General features: G+C 39.6%; 3 protein-coding genes across 4 annotated transcripts; 1 reads left to right on the forward strand and 2 right to left on the reverse strand.

The window, feature by feature from the left end:
* Positions 1-312: 312 nt before the first annotated feature.
* Positions 313-5694, reverse strand: poll (polymerase (DNA directed), lambda). Of its 2 annotated transcripts, XM_069665405.1 has the most exons (9): positions 5636-5694; positions 4393-4536; positions 3952-4249; positions 3574-3691; positions 3064-3402; positions 2765-2938; positions 2104-2232; positions 1353-1521; positions 313-1261 (listed from the first exon to the last, which is right to left on the reverse strand). In XM_069665405.1, exons 2-9 carry the CDS (start codon positions 4505-4507, stop codon positions 900-902), a joined length of 1704 nt encoding a protein of 567 aa, XP_069521506.1. In that variant the 5' UTR covers positions 4508-4536; positions 5636-5694; the 3' UTR covers positions 313-899. The 2 variants fall into 2 exon arrangements, with proteins under 2 accessions (XP_069521506.1, XP_069521507.1); XM_069665406.1 differs by lacking the exon at positions 5636-5694 and having other exon boundaries at positions 4390-4441.
* A 224-nt stretch (positions 5695-5918) lies between these two features.
* Positions 5919-9020, forward strand: dpcd (deleted in primary ciliary dyskinesia homolog (mouse)). The gene is made up of 6 exons (XM_069665420.1): positions 5919-5991; positions 6623-6703; positions 6809-6933; positions 7082-7215; positions 7364-7466; positions 7961-9020. The coding sequence occupies exons 1-6, from the start codon at positions 5928-5930 to the stop codon at positions 8063-8065; spliced, it is 612 nt and encodes a 203-aa protein (XP_069521521.1). The 5' UTR covers positions 5919-5927; the 3' UTR covers positions 8066-9020.
* Positions 9021-10603: 1583 nt separating this feature from the next.
* fgf8b (fibroblast growth factor 8b) lies at positions 10604-13811 on the reverse strand. Its single transcript, XM_069665418.1, has 5 exons — positions 13715-13811; positions 13593-13629; positions 12819-12999; positions 11171-11277; positions 10604-10900 (listed from the first exon to the last, which is right to left on the reverse strand). The coding sequence occupies exons 1-5, from the start codon at positions 13771-13773 to the stop codon at positions 10604-10606; spliced, it is 681 nt and encodes a 226-aa protein (XP_069521519.1). The 5' UTR covers positions 13774-13811.
* Positions 13812-21129: the final 7318 nt, after the last annotated feature.

Genomic DNA, 21129 nt, shown 5'->3' on the forward strand with positions numbered 1-21129 from the left:
TGACCAATCACTGATCGGTGCGTCTCAAGTGCATGGACTTGTTATCTTCCTGGATTCCTCTTCTCTAGTTTGTGGGAACACATCAAAACATAGGAATCCCTGTCCTCATGATCCGATTTAAAAAACTTTTAATTTAGTTATCTACCCTATGAGGCAGTATTCAATATAAAAAGGGATGCATGTGATAGGAGAGAGGTTAGTTACTAGGACTGTTTTCTCATTTCAAACTGAAGCTTATAAACAGTCAACATAATCTCATGCACAATTCAGAAAAATTAAGCAAGACACAAAAATATATTTTCCATAACCCTTTATTTAGTATTTGTATTATCATAATTTACTATTTATAGTAGTGTCGAGCATTCCCTTTTTAAAAATATCTTTAAAAAGGCCATTTCACTCAACTTTCAAAACAACATATTTTCACACGCACCTCTAGTGGTATCTGGCCCTTCTGATAGTTTAAAATTCACCTGGTTATGTTGGGATGATTCCCCTTTTGCTCCCTGCCTTGCATAATGGAAGCTTCACAAACAGAAACTCAGAAAACTTAACAGCAACTTTTCATATAAGAATAGTTTTCGTAACTCAGCTTAATCAATGATGATCTGCTGAGGAAACTGTCCCTGCGTACCACAACACTGGAGAGAAAGATACTACTGAGGTCACTGTAAGTAGGAAAATATGTTGTTTTAAGGTTTGAGTAACCCAGCCCTTTGATCTGAAGAATAAAAAATGGCATTCAAGTCAAACAGTGCGCTTTCATGATCTCTTGGCAGTAAAACACCCTTAATCATGGTTTGAACATAAAAGCAGTTTCTATGTATTATCATTCATCGACATGATTTTTCTGTAAAACCAGACAAGGCATTGTGATTGGCTTGGTGACTGGCAGAACATTACCAGTCCCTTTCATGAGGCTGTCTGTATGGTATGCCTAAAAGACTAAAAACATCCTTCTCTGTCAGTGTAGAAAGTGGACTGCCACCATGCACCTTCAAGCTACCCTGACGCAACACATCCTTGTTCAGTGAGTGCTCTGATAAGCTCATGTTTTTGGTCTTTGCTAGTGCTCTCATTGAGCGGTTGAAGTGTGCTGAGCCAGTGAAATACATGATAGCACAGGCAAACTCATTGTAGGGAACCACGATGATGTCCAGCCTGCGATGGCGTTGGCCAGGTCCTGGGAGACGGCACACACCCATATATTTCTTCTGCTCCCCATTCTCCTCATTGCTCACCAGGTCATCTGTTAAAAACCCTGAAAAATAAGGGTTCTTTTTAGTTTCTCTGAAGGAAAACAAACTCCTAGAGAAGAAACAGGACAATAAATTAAAAATGACAGAGCTTACCACTGTCATGAAGGCTCTGTAACACTTTGCTGAAAATGCCCTTGTGGGATTTGCCATCAGGATGAGTTATAAGCACGTCAACATCTCCACATGTGGCCTTTCCTCGACGGTAGGAGCCACAAGCCATCGCCATCAGGTGTGGGTCTATTGCATGGGTAGCTTCCCTCACCTGCACACACCCGACAAGAAAAATACTCATCATACAGGATATTATATTTCCAAGAGTGATGGAGCTGTTTTCAGTCTTTGAGTCGTCAATAACAGAAAAGTAGAGTTTACTTCGTATGTTCTTGTTTTTACCGTACCCCCATTACTGGCAAACAAGTACATTTTTAAGTAAGCTCTCGAAAGCACCACATATTACTTTGACAAGCCTGAGGGAGTACACATGCTTTACTCATCTATCTGATGTGCACTTTTTATCTGGCAGCTGTGTAGGAAAAAGAAAATCTGAGAAATACAATATGAAAACAACTATAGTTGTACTCGGCACTCTGGAGTGAACAGGTATCTGGCTAACTTAAGATTCAAGAGTTAGTTCTCTCCTTTGGGACGCTCCACTTTGTGAGAACCCTGACTGGTTTTCCCATTATCTGGCAGTCAAAGGAATTCGGACACAAACTTTTTCCTTCTGCCTTCAGATCTCTGTGGATTAGAGAGTGAATCTTTTTCAAAGATATCTTACCTCTATGTTCTTCACTAAACATATTAAAGTGGTAAAAGATGCAAGAATGATACATTTAGACATTACCACTTTCTCTATAGCGCCTGCTTCTTCTCTGGGCATCCGGTCCAGAAAGTCATCGTAGTGCTTGAGTCCTATTTTCTGAGTGTTGCTCAGGTAGGCTTTAGTGCGGATGTCTTCCAATGTGCGAAATCCCTGAAAGACAAATTACAGTTTTAAGAGAATCTTTAAAGAATATAGAATGGTTAACTTATAACTGTAGCTGTCACATAAATTAAGTGAAAAAAACAGTATTTCCCTCAGAATTTTACAGGGAAGTTTATTATAAATCGTAATTGCCATAAGGATCTCTTAAATGTGTTCAAATCAAACATATCTTTGGCCTCTTTGTACGGCAATTTCTTGTTGCTTATCAGAAACATAAACCAATAAATATGCAATAAACTATTATTAGACACCCACAAATCTGGAACATAACGTGTGTACTCTTATTGACTATAAGAGTTTGAATCTAGTCTAGTTTTGTAGTATCTGACCTCGCTTTAATTACAAGTAATTAAAACGCCACTGTGTTGTAAATGGCACTTCGATGTGAATACCCTAGTGGCTAAATACAATTCTTATCTCAAAAGAGAAAGTGAAAGCCTGATGTATGTCAACATTGAGCTTTCACATTCAGTATAAGTATGCCTGTAATCTTATGATTAGAGGTGAGAGTGTGCCTTACCTGTTGGTACCACAGCTGTGCAGTTTTAGCTCCTGCACCCCAGATGTTAGAAAAAAGCTCCAACACAGGCACAGCCTCCCCGATGTGATCTATCTTCCGCAGGTGACCGCTCTCCATGATCTCATCGATCTTGTCAGCCATGCGTTTTCCAATTCCTTGGATTTGGCAAGCCTCCTAAAACAAATAAAAAATGGAGTCTATGTAAAATACTTCACTGTACATCTGTCCTCCAACATAAAGTCCTTCTTATTGTATGTACATAGCTGACATTACCAACATAAGCGTCTCAATTTAATCACCTGATATGACGTAATAGGCTTGTGGTAACTCTTCAGTGCGTTGACAGCCTTGGAGTAGCTCAGCGCCCTCCACTTGTCCCCCTGGTGTGTGTAGGCCTTGGCCAGCACTTCTAGTTTGTCTGTGATGTGCTTGTTGAAGTTATTAGTTTTGGACTGGGAGGACTGGGCACAGACCCACTTCCCTGAGACCACCTTCTGAGCATTAGAGTCTGGACCGGGGTCTAGGCTGGGGCCAGGAGTCTCCTCCACGGGGTGCTGGCCAGTGATGAGAGCTTCTAGGTCACCCTGAGATACCCTGTCTTCCTCTCCTCGTACTTCCTCTGCTGTGTCTGGAACTGTCTGCGAGTAAAATGTAATACAAAACCAGTATAACAACACACATAAAACACACACTTGTTTTTATGTGTCCACGGTCTCCATTTGTCTTCAACTTAACCAAATAATTGCATAGAGAGAGACTGGGTTTAAAACACTGTAAAACTATGTTTTCTACACAACATGTGAACTTACCACATCTATGGGCTCCTCTTGCTTGGTTTGCTCAGACACTGGCTCTACAGTAATTTCCGCCGCAGGTTTTACATTCGTCAAATCTTCTTTATTGTTTTCATGATGTGCGTCAGGTTCCCTAAGAAGACACAACATGACCAAACGTTAACAGAGTAATTATTGATTTAATATTTATTTTGCTGTCCAATATCAACACAGTTTCCTTACTAATTAAATATACTGTAAGTGTTAAATGTCATGAACAAGTGAAGAGTAGACAACACTTTCACCGAGCCATGCTTCTCTGTAGAGTTTTGTTGAGTCTATAAGTGTGACAAACTGGAAACACATTAAATTTACAACCACAGCTTTAAAATATTCTATTGAAGTACTCTTTACCTCTTTGGTAAAAGAAGGCTGTATCTGTCAACATCCAATAATTGTTTCTCACTGATGCACAAGCTCAACCAGGTGCACTTCACCAGTTGTACTCCAGAGGGCATACTATCCACTTTCAGTAGTCGCAAAGCCCTGTCACGGTCCATTTCGTCATTAACAACAACATGAGTGACGCTGGGACACAGTGAACTCTCTGTCTCTCCTCCATTCTGCTGAATTTGTCTCTGGAAGATTTGGCATCGAGCATTTCCTATTCCAGCAGGCAGGATGTACACCATGACACCATCAAAAGTTTTTCCTGGGACAGAACAGAGGGACATGTTACAATGAGTTAATATCTTGAATGAATTTATAAAACAGCTTTATTTTTTTTCCTAGGTCTAACTTAGCATTTGTTTCCACTCTGTCTCACAAACACATGCAATTAGACACAGTTACAACCTGTGACATCACATTCATCTGGTTTCTTCTTTGCTGGAGGTGCATCCTTTCCCTGAAACACTTTGGCTCTTTTAACTTTGGGGAAGGCTTTCATTATCCCGTGACGTGGCTCCATCTTGTCTCTTATAGGGGCGCACCAGTGGCCTGTGACATGAAGCAGAATTATAAAGTTATATAAAACTGCATAGAAAAACAAATCCACAAATCTGGGACATAATTTGTTTAAAACAAATTTCACATAATAATATATACATTTAAACAGTGTTATAGTGGGTATTTAGTGGGTTCAGAATTGAGAAATTGCATAAAACTTTCATATTGTTAATTCTGACAGTTTTTAAGTTATACTTTGACAAGCGCAATATTATATTGTAATAAATACTCCATTAAAAGGGTCCTTCAAAATATTAATAAGGTAAAAAATATAGGATTTTTTTTCCTAAAAGTATTTAGGTATTAAAAGTAAAAGCACCCCTGTCAGTGTTTTATTTTTAAATATTACAAATCAAATATATGATTACAAATCCATTAATGCTTAAGTTGCTTGTGATCAAGGTGGAGCTAATTGTAACGACTTTAAACACAGTTGAATACATTAATCCATAACATATTTTAATCGATAATAGCACTCATGTTGACAATAAAGTGTTAACCTCTAAAGTAACTAGTAACTGTAGCTGTCACATGAATTAAGTTACGGTATTTCCCGCTGAAGTTTAGGGGAATTTTCGTAAACAGTATTATAAAAAAAAAGTGTGTGCAGTACTATCATAAATGTACTTTGTACCATTCCGCCTCAGCAATTTGATTGGTTAATGTAATCTCGAATAAAATAAGTATAAGGCAGTAACGTGTCAGTCTCTTACAGTTAAGGAAACAAAAGCTCTGCAATGACGACACACCTTACTACTACTTTATAGTATTCTACCAGAATATATTATGACAGTTTGACACAGTAATATCAAAACTTGGGAGCTGTCTCGTCTAATAACGTTACTCATTGTAGATATCCATTTAGCTGACACTAAAGTTAATCCTGCTACGTAAAACCCGTTGATAAATCAATCTTTGACATGCAATATAGTGTTAGCTAACTATGTTTAGCATAATGCTAATGTTACAAACTGTGGGTATTTAGACTGTTTCAGTCATCGTTTTCATTCAGTTTGTAAACTGTGTTTTAATTTATGTCAACATATCCTCATTTAATAAAATTTTGAAGTAAAGTCTCTCCAAATCTTACCCCTGTTGTGATGGAACCATACGTACAGAAAACCTGAAAATCGGACAACGTTCAAAATGTTTCAGTTCCGGGTCAATGAACCGGATTGGTTTGAAAATGTATCTCATCAAGACCCACAATTTATTTTTTGTATGTAAACATCTTTGTTTTAAAACGTTTAAAACTTTTAAAATGATAAAGTTGAATAAATTCAATTAATATGTTCCTTTTTAGACGTTGTATTTACCTCTGTTGCTCTGGTTACTGTTTGACACCGGAAGTGGTTCTGGGCAACAGTCACATCTTCAGAAAGATGGCTGTGCAAAGCTGGACTGATATCCTAAAGTCATCTAAGAAAACAGCCTTGATCCACGATGGTGAGTAACTTACAAGGAAGAATGGTTTCCTTTTATCAGTTCGTAAGAATTGCTCTCGTGTTGCATATCTTCAGTTTTGTTCGTTGGCTAGCTACTCAGCTAACTTCATGTTACTAAGCAACAAGCAAGTGCCACAACTTTGGCTGTATAGCATATATCACATGGTTTTTTTTTTTACATTGTTTTAACATATACAGTAAGACACATTATCCACAAAAATACAACTGTAACAACCAGTCACCAGTAAATGGAAGTTCTGAAAAAAGTACTTCCTCGTGTGTACAAGGTGACACACCACTCTCTTGGTGTCTATTAAGTCTAGGAAAACATCTTACCTTGCTAATCTAGCCGAGTTAGCATCTGTGCTTTTATTAAACAGCCCTTTAAAACAGTAACTTTACCTTTTATTCATCCACACTGGTTCCTGTTTCAAGCCACATAAGCTGTTTTATTTGACCTGAATTCAAAGGTTATAGTAGAATTAAATTTAATGCTGGGTAAGTACAGAAAACATTTAGCTTTTTTGTGCTAAACTACACGCACATCATAGTCTTTTGTTTGTTTTTTAACAGTTTCATTTGTTAGTTTTTTCAAGTTTTGTAAGTTAAATCTTAACCTATTCCACCTCTAGGAAAAAGAAAGATCCACTTCCTCTTTACAGATGGAAAAGAAATGGCAGAAGAGTATGACCTGAAAACAGATGAGCTCATTGGTAAGCAACAGTATTTGAGATTTACACAGCCGCACGTAGCTGAAGGCAGTCTTAATTTCAATGGTATGAATTTACGGTCTCATAAATCTTTGTGGTACTTTTCAGTAAGAAAGTGGCGTGTTAAAAGCACACTTGGAGCTCAGGGCCAATGGCAGGTAGAGGTCGGGGAGCCACTTGCAGGCCCTGTCACTTCTCTGGATTCAGAGGTGATCAAGGAAAACTGCTCCAATGTAGGTTTTCTTCTTATATCTATGAATTAGACAGTTGAGCCAATTCATTTTCTAATGTGCATTTTTGTGTTGTTCACTTTAACAGATTTCAGAAAAAAACAAATAAATGTCAGGTCTGTAAATTGGATTTCAATGTTTGTTTCAAAAGCCTTTGTTCATGCGTCAAGACACAAAGAACAGTTTTCAGTGGAGAATCCGCAACCTTCCCTTCCCCAAAGATGTCTTCTGTGTTTCTGTAGAGCCGTCAGATAGATACATCATCATAAAAACCTCAAACAAAAAGTAAGAATCCTCTAAAAGACTGGATCTTTCATACCTGTTATACACTCAGTGTGATCCTTGTGGGCTACCTATAGATGGCACTGTTCACAATACATTTGTCTGTACAGTGGCGTTATAAACCCATGACATCCTCTTCTTGTCTTCCCAGGTATTATAAGAAGTTCAGTGTTACTGATTTAGATCGCAATAAGCTGCCACTGGAAAGCTCCGCCCTCAGCTTCACTCATGCCAACAACACTTTAATTGTCAGCGTAAGTCCTTCACAGCAATGAGAAATAAATGTTACCATATCTCTAATGTTTTTAAAGTTATGATTTCAATTTTAAAGATATAAGCAAACAAAGGTGTTTATTAGATATTAGGTTTTTAGTGTATTGTTAGATTGCCTGAAACCAAACAATATCATCTAAGCAATTTCATGAATTAACTGAGAGGAAACCATAATCCTTACTTGTATTAGATTCTGTTTAAACCATATTTGTGTCCATAAAAGTTTAACTTTGTCATAAGCATTTAATACAAATCACATGAATTAGTTTTTATCTTAGATTTTCCTCTGTGTGCCAGTCACTTTCCCTTAAGTTTTGTTTTTATATTACAGTAATACTTTTTAAGGAAGAACCAATTGTTCTCTTATTATCTGTATGATAGTTGGCACACTCTTTCAACATGATTACAGTAAAGGATTTGCAGGAGGAGGACGGGGTGAATGTTGAAGTAATTATTTTTCTTCTCTGTGGTCCAGTACCAGAAACCCAAGGAGATCTTAACCCTTGAACAGGAGCTACTGAAGGAGCTGAAGAAACTGAAGGGGACCAGTGAGGGAGACGTGGACTGCAAAACTCAGTGATTTGAACTTTTGGAAGCAGGAGAATAATTCTGTTTTTTGCATTTAAAGCAGAATGTGACGATGTCCTTTTGCAGTCACATTTGAGCTCTCGCTTATTGTTCTTTAGTTGATCCCTTTGTTAGGAAGATCTTTGCACAGTGCCTTTGTCATTTCTAATTGTGTTTAATAATTGAGGTTCATTTATTAGAGTTGTTTGTGTTGACAATTGTCCTGCCATTTATAGTTGATACAGACTTATTCAGTAAAATATGTTAGTTTTCACTCTCAGAGCAAATGGATTAACTTTGTTTCTGAACAAGGACTGTTTTCCCAAATTATTTCTGTCAAAGAAAAAATATTTTACAATTAACAAAATATAAATATTTTCTTCTTGTTACCAAACCTACATGGGAGCAGTTTTGATGGGGGTCACATAACCTACCACTCCCCTTTCATGGATGTCCTTGTAAAACACTCAAAACACACAATGCCTCATCCCTGTTCGTTCCGGGGTCACTGTTACGAGCACATCCCATTTGTGTTAACTGAATACCCTCATGTTCCCTGCATGTAGTGGGCCACCCTGAAAGCCATTACTGAAACTCTGGACAGCGAGCAGGATAGTATTACTGTTTCCCCTTACAGTGTTGTGTCACTCTGACCCTGTGCTCTCCGGCTTATACTCAATAAACACAAGTAAGAAAAGGGTGCAACTGTTGCAGGGCTGTCCTCAAATTAATTTCATACTATGTCGAACAAATATTTGATATCTGGGGTATATTATAACATGTACAGAAGAGAAAGAATTGTATAGATTCCTACTTCAAAATATTTGTACATGTGTCTCCTTTTTCACTGAGTTCAATTAAGAAAAAGAAAAAAACACTGTCCAGTCAGAAATACTTAGACAGTGGATAAAAAAAGAACTGTGCTGTTTAAAAGAGACAATGGCATTTAAATATAGATTGTTTCAACCTTGTGATTCCTTGCATTTTTTACCGTTTGTCCAAACCCAGAGAGCAAGTGCAAAAAGCAGAGACGAAACCACAGGTCTCACTCACTATTGTGCTTTGTCTTCTTCCAGATGGAAAGAATAGGAACACACACAAAAAAAAATTGAAACCGGGACTGTCCTGTTGTTTTGCAAATTCTGATAGATGTGTTTTACTTTGAGCAAAAATGCATCCATACTTGATCATTTATTCTTAGGTGAGTGTTTTAACAAAGTAGCAAGAATTGATTCTGAGGTCTTAATTTTTTAAATTCAGTTTAATCTTTTATGTTCTTTAGAACTTGAGCCGCTGTCAAAACAAATTCTTCCGGCAGCAAACACCAACTAACAAATTGGACATCCAGCTCATGCACTGTGAGAGCCCCGAGTCCCTCTGTTCAGGGTCTTCTTCCTCCCCTGTCGTTTGGCCTCTGATGGTCATGCTCAACTGCTTCTGGGAAGAGGGTTTCTTTTCTGCCTCCCTTTCATTCCCGAATGCCTCTTCCCAGCCATTCCCCCTCTTTCAGCCGATGCCACATTTTGCCACACAGGCCCTGATGCTTTTTCTCCCTCCCCGCAACCCCCCACCTCCCCCTGCAACCCCTTACCCCTCCCTGTGTGACTGGCTTCTTTTTGATAACTGACCCCTCCTCGTGTTATTATTCGAACCCACTATTGTATAACATGCCCTTTTATATGAGGTTTCACAAAGGGCCCATTTGATCAGAGGGTTACGGTGTGCGATCGTGAGAAATGCAACTACATGGTGGTAACCTTTGTTTGGGCCAAAATGGTGGGCTGACCTCATCGCTTTTAATGCATAGCCTTGGCCATTCAGGCCCAAGTCTCACTTGCTGAGCACATTGAATTCAGTAGCCTGTCACAGATATTGCCCCTCAGTTATCTGGGTCTCCAGTTTAAAGAAGAAGAAAACAACAGATTTTTGGGGGGCGACCAACAATGTATGCTAGCTTTCCATCCCAAAACAACCACAAAGAGAAAAGCCAAGCAGCCTGTGTAATGATTCTTTAGTGGTTTTAATATACACTCTACAATAAATATTTCCATCATTTGACATCATTTACATTTTTACAGTAAAAATATATTCATATATGTAAAAACAAAAAAAACAGGTTAAAAACTCATCAAACTGCCTCCTAAAGGCAGGAAAGCATGTCAATTGAGACTCAGATGCTGTAACCACAAGAAGTTCCACAGATAGCTGCCGTGTCTAGCTTCATTCTACTCATTTCTCCTTAAACTTTCTTTGTTGCTGAGCTGGCAGCAACTCCAACCCACAGGTTTTTATTAATGACAATGTTGTTGAACCCTTGGGTACTTATTTCCCCTCTGATTTAATAAGTAAATCTGCCCTAAAGTTCGTCTGAATTGGAAATAACTAGCAGATTAGAAAGTCAATGTTTACATACAATCCAGTACAAAGAATTACACAACGTTGACAAAATGAGGCAAAAAGTGTATGGGCACTTGACTGTAAAAGTTAATTTCTCTTGTAGTGGTTCTTGTGTGCTGGTTCATCCCCAGTTCACCTTCAGTGGTTTCAGTCCTCAGCGGCCCCCTGAGCGCTGGTGATGGGAATGTTTAGTCCGTTTGCCTACAGGGTGCACAGGGACAGCAAGAGGAAGGACATCAAACGGCCTCCTCTCGCTCAGCAAGTGCCCCCTGGGCAGTCGCTTCATGAAGTGGGCCTCCCTCTGGTGCTGCTTGGTCTTGGAGGCCTTCCTCGGACGGCCCTTGCGTGTGAAAGCCATGAACCAGCCCTCGTACTTGGCGTTCTGCAGCGCAGTGTAGTTGTTTTCCAGAACAATCTCGGTGAAGATGCAGTCTTTGCCTCGTCCTTTCCGCTGGGAAAGAAAAAAAGTGGAGAAGAGTTGAGGTATTTTGGACAATGTCCAGGAAGTACAACAACGTCTTTATTTCCAATCATATATCCTTTGAAACCTTAAGAGGCCTGCTCAGAAACATTTCAAAATCAAATTTGTTCTGGCTTCAAATGTGTCTCAACATTGTGTCGCCATAAGCTGCAAATCTGGAGTAACATTTCCAAGAAACAAACTAAATTCAAGATGTTGCTGTTGTCACATTCAGCCACAAAACTATGAATTCCAGATTACCTTGCCGATCAGCTTTCCCCTCTTGTTCATACATATGTAGTATCCTGTCTTCACCCCTTTAATACGAATACGGCTTCCAAAAGAGTCCGTCTCCACCTCCAGTTTAGCTGCACAAACCAAACAGATCGGAAATAATGAGATGACATGGTGCAGGCACGCAGATTATGATGTTACAGCGAGTGAGACAAATGGGCTCTGCACGTCTTTCCTGTGAATATATTCTTTTATGTATGCTAGACACTGCAATAAACTGGAATTACATCATGACATCTTTAAATGGCATTAAATGACTTTGAAACGATCATGACCAGTGGACCAGGATCATGACGACAACATATAAATTTCCTCTTAACCCTTTTATGAGCCAGTAGCAACCTTTAACAATGGCATGCAAGCCGTCCAAAATAGCACAAAATGATAGTGATTTTGCACGGCGCGATTGTTGTTGAATGCCTGTAAATGCCGTGCTGTGATGCAGTCCAGACTTTGGGATAAAGGAGAGTGAGAATACTGCGGTTAGGGACACAGCCACAAGCACAGAGCAGCGGTCAGATTTGGGCTGGTTACAAGAGTGACACCCACTTAGGATGTGCAGCCAATGTGTGCATGACTGACTCCCTCTCTCTCCCTCTCTCTCTCTGCCTCCGTGAGAATGTGTGTGTAGGCCGAGAAATTTAAAAGACAAAAGAGCACACAGGAGAGGCAAGTAGAGGAAAAGGTATAAAGTGAAGATGCTGACTTCACCACTCCTTATAAATTGAGTCATACATTGAGTTGTAATGCAATGAAAATTCCTCATAAAATTTGCCTCCAAGAAGCAGGCATTGAGGAGTGGATGGATGGTGGTGGCTGTGGTGGAAAGATGGCTCAACGCACCAAAAACCCTTAACAATCCTGCTCCCTTTAGGTTTAAGACAGTTTATTTCTTACTAAAAACAAAGATGTTGTTGTCTAGTGTGTGTAATAGCAGGTGTGTAGGTCTTTCTAGACTACCAACACACTAAAGAATTACATTATTGCCATAAGGCCATCAGAGATGGCTTTACTAATGCCTGTAATGATGTTTACAATAACTGCTACTGTTTCCTCTGGCTTCTAAAACAACATACTTTTTAATTCTTCTTAACACTGCCCCGCACACCATTGATTTTAAATAATTCCCTTGAATGTAAGCTGAGTGTGTGTCCTATTTTATTGTTTTGCTGAGGTATAAAAGCATTACAATGTAAGAAAAGATGGCCTTCAGCTGTCATCAGTTTTGACTTGTCTGGCCATATACACAGGGGCTTCAAGTAAAGTTTTCATTTTCATTTCATAGCCAATAAAAAATGCCTCCCTGAATGGATTAACATATGTGAACCTTTATTCGGCTATTTGTTATATAACTGTATTTAAATATGTGACTAAACTAGCCACTTCACGTAATTGTTAAGCTAGGCTATTTAGCAAAATGTTCAAAAGAATATCATGACGTATTTTAGATTACACATTCTCGCGATATTTTGCTAATTTCTCTCATACAAGTACTAAATCGCCGCTTATTAGTTCTAACAAGTCTAAATCATGTTTTATCTGTTTTAGTATGGCTTTAAAAGCAGTTTAACTCATTGTTAACACCCTTTCCTTCCTACAGAACTTTCGTTCTTACCGTGAACCGCTCCGTCGTCTCCGTTGGCGTTGACCCTCTTGTTGGCCAAGACCTGGACGTGTTTCCCGCTGGTGCGGCTGTACAGCTGGTAGGTTCGAGTCAACCTGCGGCTCATTCGGTCCGACAGCCGGCTCTGCTCGGTGACATGGTGCTTGAAATTAGGAGGAGACTGCACTGTGTTCTGTCGGACAAAAGGAAACACATGTCATGAAAGGTGAAATTACTTTTTAATGTCGCAGACTGTTATATTGCAACTCGACAAAGTCTGAGAAATGTCAACTTTGAGGAGACTATAGCTTGCCAGTCAAAGAGCCCAGGCCCAGGCCGGCAGTTCATTATGTCATTCACCACATTTAAGTAATCACTCCTGCGTGTTCTTTCATTTATTTGTACATGTACTGTATCTCTCTGGAGATGCTTTCATGGACCCTCGGGGATGACAATTCCCTCTGATTGCTTGTTTTTACCACCGATGATCTTTCACCTCTTCTTGACTTGTATTTTTTTTCTCATTTCAGCCCTTCTCTATCCACATGTGTTTTAACAATCACTTTAGGCTGGAGCTTACCTCTTTTCAAGATGTTTGAATTGTTGCCAATTGCCATAGCACTCTAATAAAATGTTTTCATTGTTATTGCAGCCTATTGCAGATGTAGAGACGCTGAACTATAAGCCGCTAAGCACGGCGCCTTCATACCTGTTAAGTTTTACCCAGTTAATTATAGAACTTTAGGCAACATTATTGATTTTTATTGAAGTGAAAATGAGAGTTACCTGTGCGTAAAAGCAAAGCGCCGTGAACTGAATTAACCTGAAAAAAGAAAAAAGAATTACAAACTGTCCGAATTCAATTAAATACATTGGCAACAATTTTATATTAACAGCTCTGTACTCACAGATAACCTAACCTCGATGTTCTCAGCCTCATCTTGTAATAGTTCAAATATTGCTTCATGAATACTCCACTGAGTCGGTGCTGGAAGCTCTCGGAAATAAAGTTTCTCCTGATGGGGATTTCAGCTCCGTTTTATCCCCCTCTTGTTACACATAGAACGTGATAGCCGTGACAATTAAGAGATCCAAAACTGTCAGGGTTCCACGCAGGTAAAGGATCCACTCTCTCCACTGTACAATAAAAAGAGTCCGGAAGATTTAAAGGCGCTCCGGTGCCAATCCAAACTGAAAGTCCGGGGGAAGTGTCGCTGTCACCGAAAAATCTCCATCATATCCTCTTCGTGTCGATCACTTTCTCCACGAGGGTCTTGACTCAGGTTTCATGTCGAAATAAATCCTCTCTGACTTTGTTTGACAGAGCAGAGGCGACTATTTTTAGTTTTACGCACGGATCTTTACGCATCAGCCGTCAAATGCGCGCTTTGAATTTCCTGAAAGTTTGTGATTAAATTAAAAACTGTTGAATGGATCCCTGGAGAAGCGTCGTGGTTTTATTTGTTTGCTTTCTGTGCGGTGATGCTACAGCTGTCCCTCTGTAAGATGCACATATAGTAAAAGTCCAACGTCAACCTTCCTCCCACACGTGTGTTTCTTGCGGTTGCCTCCAGTGCACATACAGCATCTGTCTCCCTCTACATTTAAATACTTTAACTTGCGGGAAAGTCAATATCCTCAGCGAGAGCAGGCGGAGCGTTCAAGCTGGAGCCAATTTGAAACGGAATACTTATTAAAACACTTTGCATTCAACTAATTACATTGGGCCTACAAATTCACACAGTCACTAAACACATTGAATGTATATAATTAAACAAATGGATAAAACTTTGTTTTAAAAGATTAAAGTGCTTATTTGTGGGTTAATATGCAGGTCAGAGCCAAACAAGATAAATCTGGATTAAAGTTAAGCATTTATTCACAATCATATGCATTAGTCTCATTCCTACAAATGTCATATTTCTGTATCTTCATCCATTTAAACTCACAGTGCACTTGGTTTTCTATAAGCAGAAATGTCCACATGGAAAAATTCCCTGGCATGTCCTTAAGAAAATCTACAGTTACATTATCTTATTCCCCGGCTGCAGGTTGGAGGTTGTTTGATGATCCCTCAGGATGCACCTTGATGTACTTTTTCATCCTACATATGTGAGTAATATGTATTCCATGTGAACACATGACACAGAATGGTTTTCACATAACATCTAAAGCCTCTGCCTTGGATACAAATGCTCTCTCTCTCATAATCTTTCTTCCATAACTTCTCACAATCCTGGTTTGATTTTTAAAAGTGTGTCCCTGGCCGAGCCTGCTGCTTACACATGCAATTAAATGGTAATTATTCTGTGTGTGAACAAAGCAGCAGGGCTCCCTTCAAGGAAACATGACTGTGACACACATATACTGATAGGGAGGAGAGGGGGCGGTTCTAAAACAAGAGCTACTTTGAACACTGCCTACCAGGAAAAATATATATAACTTGATTGGTTTAGATCCAACACAATAAGAAAATCACCGATTTTTTTTCCTACTTTGAGATAAAAAAACAAACTTGCTGTTAAGAGTGCTATCTGAAAAATGGTGAAACACTGTGACTGCTGTCAAAGCTTAACAAAAATGATGCCTAACAACTTGCACTTCCTTCTGCATCATTTAATTATATCTAAATTCCCATGATGCAATGAGTGACACAAATAACATAAATGTGAATACACACTTTTAAATCATAATATAGGTGATAATCTACAGTTTAGGTTTACTGACTTGATTAATACGATTATCATCCTAATGAGGCGTAACCGATTCTTGGACATGTTTTCCTACCTGTGAGTGTTCATCACTGCAGGTTAATGTTCCCTGTGTGAACAGCATGGGAAACTCCTGCACCCTTCATGCAGAACAGCTGTCCAATAGTGAAGTATAATACATATATAATTATGTGAGTTTGGTCGATGTCTTAGCTGTAAATCAGTCATTTCAGCCGATGCAGGGGATTTAGAGGGTGAAAATGGACCTGCCTTATTAGTTCCAGCGGGACATTGTAACAAGTGATTCTGCCACCTGGAACAATTCAGCACTTTGTTTCATTTCATATTTTGACCCCTATGAAGCAATGGTCGCACATCTAAATATGAAATCCACATGCTTGATAATTAAAGAGATTGAGTTTTATGAAGACCACACAATGACTAATCCAAAGTGTGACTGTCTGAAGCCACAGATCACGGCGGTCACGAGTCATTTAAGGAAGATTTGATTAAAAGGAAACCTTGAGACTTCCAGGTGGTTGGTCTCTGTATATGTAATATGCACTGTAACAGCTCAATGTACAATAAGTCAAACTTAATGTTTTAGTAGTGAAGGTAATTACACACATTGTTCTAGAGCATGACTTTTGTCTTCCCACTTTCTGCTTTTTAGAGAACATGAATGTCATCTGTTTTTTTCTACATCAGTCTCACTATTTCAAGCCAAATCTGTTTTATTCAATGAATAAGAAAACAAAGGAATCAATTCTATCCTTTAAGATGTGCATATCTTACGACATTCAGTCTTCACACAGGCAACTTAGTTTCTCATGCTGGAAGGATGCATGCTGCTTCCTTAGGCACTCTTGTCATTGCATTGGATCAGCCTACATCAGACATGACACAGGGCCTGTGTCCTTATTCCTGGGAAAGCTGTCAGTTTCCATCATGATCTGGGATAGTTGACAATCACAGCCAGTGAGGAATAAGAGAAGAATTAAAAAAAAAAGATATTAATGCAATGGCTGTTAAATATCTATAAGGATGAAAAATGTTTGTATTAAGCCTTTTCCATCTATTCAGGCAAATGTGCACCAATGTTCGTTTTTGTGAGTCTATAAGATCGGTAGTTTGTTTCTTCTTATTTAATCGTAATGTATTGTTTGCACAGCAGCTTTGTGAGGTAAAAAAAATAGCTATGATAACAGTTTTGTAGGAAAGAGAAGTGTTTAGGAAAAAGGTATAACTTTTGTGAAGTGTTACTTGTACTGATACGGAAAATCCTTATTGCTACCTTTACTGAATCTTACCTGAGCTATGTGTTATTAAGGGAATGATAAATTGGTAAAGGCTTAATAGCTTTCTTGCCAAGCATTAGACTCTTATATCTGTACACTCAATATACGTAAGTCTACACTCGCTGCCCCCATTTAACCTCACAGTGACTCCAGGAAGTCACTGCTCCCAGACAAGAAATAGTCTTGCACTAAACCCCACCAAAACCCCAATGTGATGTTTTTACACTTCAGGTTTCATGTGAATAAAAAAAAAGAGATATAACATGTTAAATAGTGAGTAATGATGGTGCTGTTAGGCATATGTTTTACTGTCAGACAAAGCTACGGTAGCTTTTTTCTGTTTCCAGTCTTCATGTTAAGCTATGCCAACAGGCTGCTGCACAAAGCATCATATTTTGCCCTCTACCTTTCGGAAGCAGTATGTGAATTTTACACATGTAAAGAAGTGTTTTTCTTAACCTTTTGAACTACTACTTACACACAATAGTCTTAGCTAGTTACTTTCACATGCTGTATTTTCCCCACAGTCTTCACTGCTTTACAAATCCAGACTGAGAACATTTGCTCCTTGATACATCTTTTTAACTTGCCTACAGTCTGCAGCAGCCACTAACAATTTAGAAACAATTCCGTCTCCGCAAACGTAAATGACATTTGGTGAAGGTGAACTGTCAGACAGGCTTGGCTAACATTTTCCAGACTGTACATGAAAGACTCCCATGAAACATGATCAAAAGCTATCATTTTTTATGCTACTTTTTCACATACCTAACTGTCTGCTGCCTCACTCCTGAGATTCTCTAGTGACCGGCTTTTCTGGCCTCTTAATTTGTTTGAGAAGAGTTGACACCGGTCCAAGTTTTGCCCCAGATCCGTACTCTTTTCTCTCAGCCTCCCAATGCTGCTTTTCTCATTTGGATCACAGTTTGCTAACTAATTCAAAGCCCCGGTATCAGCGAATGAGGTACAAAAACAGCAATCAAGAGAGATGCTGTGAAAAAGAAATCACAGAGAGGAACTTTTTGGCAAAGATGCACATTGGTTATTCTTAGAAGAGGAGTGACTGAATGTCTGAAAAGGCCCCAGAGCAGACTACCATTCAGTGAGAGGTATTATTCCCACTAGCTAATGTGAGACATAAAAATACACACTCTTGCATAAGGCCGAGCCAATGGAAAGGTAGACAGCATGCAGGAGGAGAAAAAGCAGCCAGAGAGGCAGGGATATGAGAGCGAGTGTGTGTTTGGGTGGAAAGAATATGTGGGAAGTTGTGATTCTCAGTGTCATCTGGCAGCAGTGTCGCTCACCGTCCAAACCTCAGCGGCTTTTCAGAGGAGTAACTCTCCAATCACCTGTTGTAATTATGCACTGCTGCTTTGTTGCAACAACCTGAACCACATAATGTGCCTGTAACCACATCGCCACACACACCACTAGCTCACCTTGAACTGGCTCAGTGTGCTGGCTCGTAAATTTAACATCACTGAAAGTTATTCGTGGTGCGTGTGCAGCACAACATGGAGGATTCATTACACACACACACTGCATTATTGGACTCAAAACACTTTAAAGTATTTAATGGTAGGACAACGGACACCAGTTGTAAATAACTCTTTTTAAGTTACTTATAGCTTTGTTTATCTTAATCTATAATTAACTAAGTGCAACTTTTGGGTTGCCAGGTTGTGGCTGCATTTTGTCTTCAAGCACTTGCCTTGACTTTAAAGCCCTTCAGCTCATCGTGAACTTTCCCCAGTGGTCCATTTGACCTCTGACCTTCTGGAAAATGGTGCTGATCTCGACCAGAACATATTTGTTAAACATCCCTTTTCTGTGAACTTATTAGACATCGGTAGCTCCTGTCCCTTAATTATGTTCACTTTTACATATCGCTTTTTATTACCACTTTTACTGACAAACTAACATGGCTGAATTGACCTGTTCTAAAACTGGCTTTGGGACCCTTACAGAACCCAAAAACTACCACCGACTGTTTAATGTGTATGTGTAACCGATCACTTTGATGCTAGAATAACACTTTCTGTTAGTATTTGCAAATTTCATTCTCTGAATTGTGTTTAAATCAATAAAGCTCTTCAAACTAGATTTTGAGCAATTTATCAACTTATTAAAACGAGTTCACATGCGGTGACTCTGGGGCTTTTGTGGCCCCTTGGGAACTTGGTCCCCGGGCAGTTGCCTGCTTTGTAAAGTTGGTAATCTAGCCCTGCTTATTAGCATTTACAATAGCAGACGTATTGGTTTTTAACCACTTATTATCATTTATTAATGACTCACGAACGTTATTAAAGGCAGACTTGATGTTGATCACAGTTTATAAATGACTCACTAACATGAACCACTGCAGACTGATGGTTCATTAGAAACTGAGGAAGTCTAAACTGTTTATTAATTACTTGAATTCATTATTTCTTTAAGCCGGACAACTTTTTTACAGTCGGGCCACCAAACGTTGATGTAATAACTGGTCTATAAAGCGATAATAAAGGATTATGCAACTTGTAAAAGACATAAATTACAACTTATAAATCACAACTAAATGTGTAGACCTGTTTTTGACTCATTTAATCTGATTTTTTTTGCTGGACTTACTCACATATCTTGCATGTAGAGCTGTATGTGACATGTTTTTTGGATGCCCATACTTTGTTTTTGTTTTTGAAAGTTGCCTTTAATGCACAATTTTCATTTTCATTTCTTAGTCAAAGCTGAAAACAATCTTCTACAGTATCTAATGGAGACTGTATTATTTTTTATTGTCATCTTAGAAATGAATTTGGATTAATGGAAAGACAGTAATTGTTCTGCACTGTGCCATTAACATGAGGTAATCAGGGTGGGGTGGGGGGGGGGGTGTCTGTCTGTCTACCTTTCAGTGACTCGGAGCGGCTCACTCACACAGAGATGATTTGGTGAGTGTGTGTTGTGTGTACGACTGAGTGTGTATTTGCTGGTGTCGCCGTGCCAGCGCCTGAGAAAATTGTTACTGTGAGAAAATTTGGAAAATCAAGTCAAAGTTTTCGCCACCGAATGACGTTTGAAGTACTTACTCGTGTTAGAGCGGCGCGGAGCTCGAATGACTTTTTAACTGGATGAAACGACTGTCTGGGAATGACCTCGGTGTGTAGAAGTGATTAAGGGGACCCAATTTCACCATAACCCAAATGTGTTTGCATAACGACTTTGAGTGGTGTTCGGAGCTGTATTAAACACAGCTCTCTGCTGAAGCCTTTAAAAACTGTTGAGTTCAGCGGCTCTGTTGGGTTATTTCTCTTGGTGGGCTTGTTTTTAGAGACATCAACAACAGTTTGATCATCCAGAAGGTCAAATTATTAACTTCACTTTTGCCAGAGTGGGTTTAAATGAAGACAAAGAAGCCCACAGTTGCATCTCCATCAGTTCCCCGAGAGGAAAGGTGTGTGTGTGTGGCGTGAGGTGCTGGCGGTGAGGAAGAAAGCTGTGAAGTTGTCTTTGGCTCTGTGAAAGTGGTCTTCCTTCCCACCGCCTTGGATGTTTCCCCCTGTATTTCACCCCACAGCCCCCCACTCGGAATGGAGCGTGATTTACTGTCTTGTAAACACATAGGAAGTAGCATTGAAAACGGTTTAACAAAGTCAATAAAAGCAGACATCATTCCTGGTATCAGGGGGTGCTGAGGAGGAGGAGGAGGAGGAGGAGGAGAGCTGGGGTGGCTGAGGGCACGAACGCCCCCCCCCCCCCCTTCTCTGGTTTCTCCCTCTCGTCTCCATCTCCGTCTTCTTTCCTTGTCTGTCATCTCTGTCCTCTGTTCCCTCTCTCCCTCTTCTTTGAGTTTCTCTTTACCGATGTTTTCATGTCCTCCTTTTTCCCCCTCCCCCTCCCCTCCCTCCCTCCCGCTCTCTCTTTCTCCTTCTTCCTTTTTTATTTCATGCGTTGGGCAGTGGACAGCCAGAGCAATGGCTTTAACAGACCTACCTGCAGGGCTGCTTAGGGCGGCTCTTTCATCTGGGCTCTGGAGAAAGAAGCCCCCGGCCCTGAAACAGCTGTGCAGACCTGGGAGTGAGAGGACCATGAAAAACGCAGAGAAGAAAGAAAGGAAATTCAATGGTCCTGTGGGAATCATACCTCCCCATACCCCTCTCTCTCTCTCTCTCTCTCTCTCTCTCTCTCTCTCTCTCTCTCTTTTTCTCTGCCTTTATCATCCTCTCTTTCTTTAGCTCTATCTTGTGTCCTCATCATCTGACAAAGTTTTCACATTTTTAAATGACACCATTGCCCGGCCAAACTCAGCTGTGATAAAGATACATTATCACC

The sequence above is a fragment of the Semicossyphus pulcher genome, unplaced genomic scaffold, assembly GCF_022749685.1.
Source record: "Semicossyphus pulcher isolate SPU_LCO1_2020_fin unplaced genomic scaffold, fSemPul1.0.p SCAF_17, whole genome shotgun sequence".
Classification (NCBI taxonomy): domain Eukaryota; kingdom Metazoa; phylum Chordata; class Actinopteri; order Labriformes; family Labridae; genus Semicossyphus; species Semicossyphus pulcher.

Coding starts and splice junctions, on each gene's coding strand:
- fgf8b (XM_069665418.1), bottom strand. CDS start 13,773: ATGAAGCAATATTTGAACTATTACAAGATGAGGCTGAGAACATCGAGG. Junction 13,630..13,714: donor ACATCGAGGTTAGGTTATCT/GTGAGTACAGAG, acceptor TTCTTTTTTCAG/GTTAATTCAGTTCACGGCGC. Junction 13,000..13,592: donor CGCTTTGCTTTTACGCACAG/GTAACTCTCATT, acceptor TTTGTCCGACAG/AACACAGTGCAGTCTCCTCC.
- poll (XM_069665405.1), bottom strand. CDS start 4,507: ATGGAGCCACGTCACGGGATAATGAAAGCCTTCCCCAAAGTTAAAAGA. Junction 3,403..3,573: donor AAGAGGAGCCCATAGATGTG/GTAAGTTCACAT, acceptor TTTTACTCGCAG/ACAGTTCCAGACACAGCAGA. Junction 1,262..1,352: donor ACAGAGCCTTCATGACAGTG/GTAAGCTCTGTC, acceptor CTTATTTTTCAG/GGTTTTTAACAGATGACCTG.
- dpcd (XM_069665420.1), top strand. CDS start 5,928: ATGGCTGTGCAAAGCTGGACTGATATCCTAAAGTCATCTAAGAAAACA. Junction 7,216..7,363: donor ATAAAAACCTCAAACAAAAA/GTAAGAATCCTC, acceptor TTGTCTTCCCAG/GTATTATAAGAAGTTCAGTG. Junction 7,467..7,960: donor ACAACACTTTAATTGTCAGC/GTAAGTCCTTCA, acceptor TCTGTGGTCCAG/TACCAGAAACCCAAGGAGAT.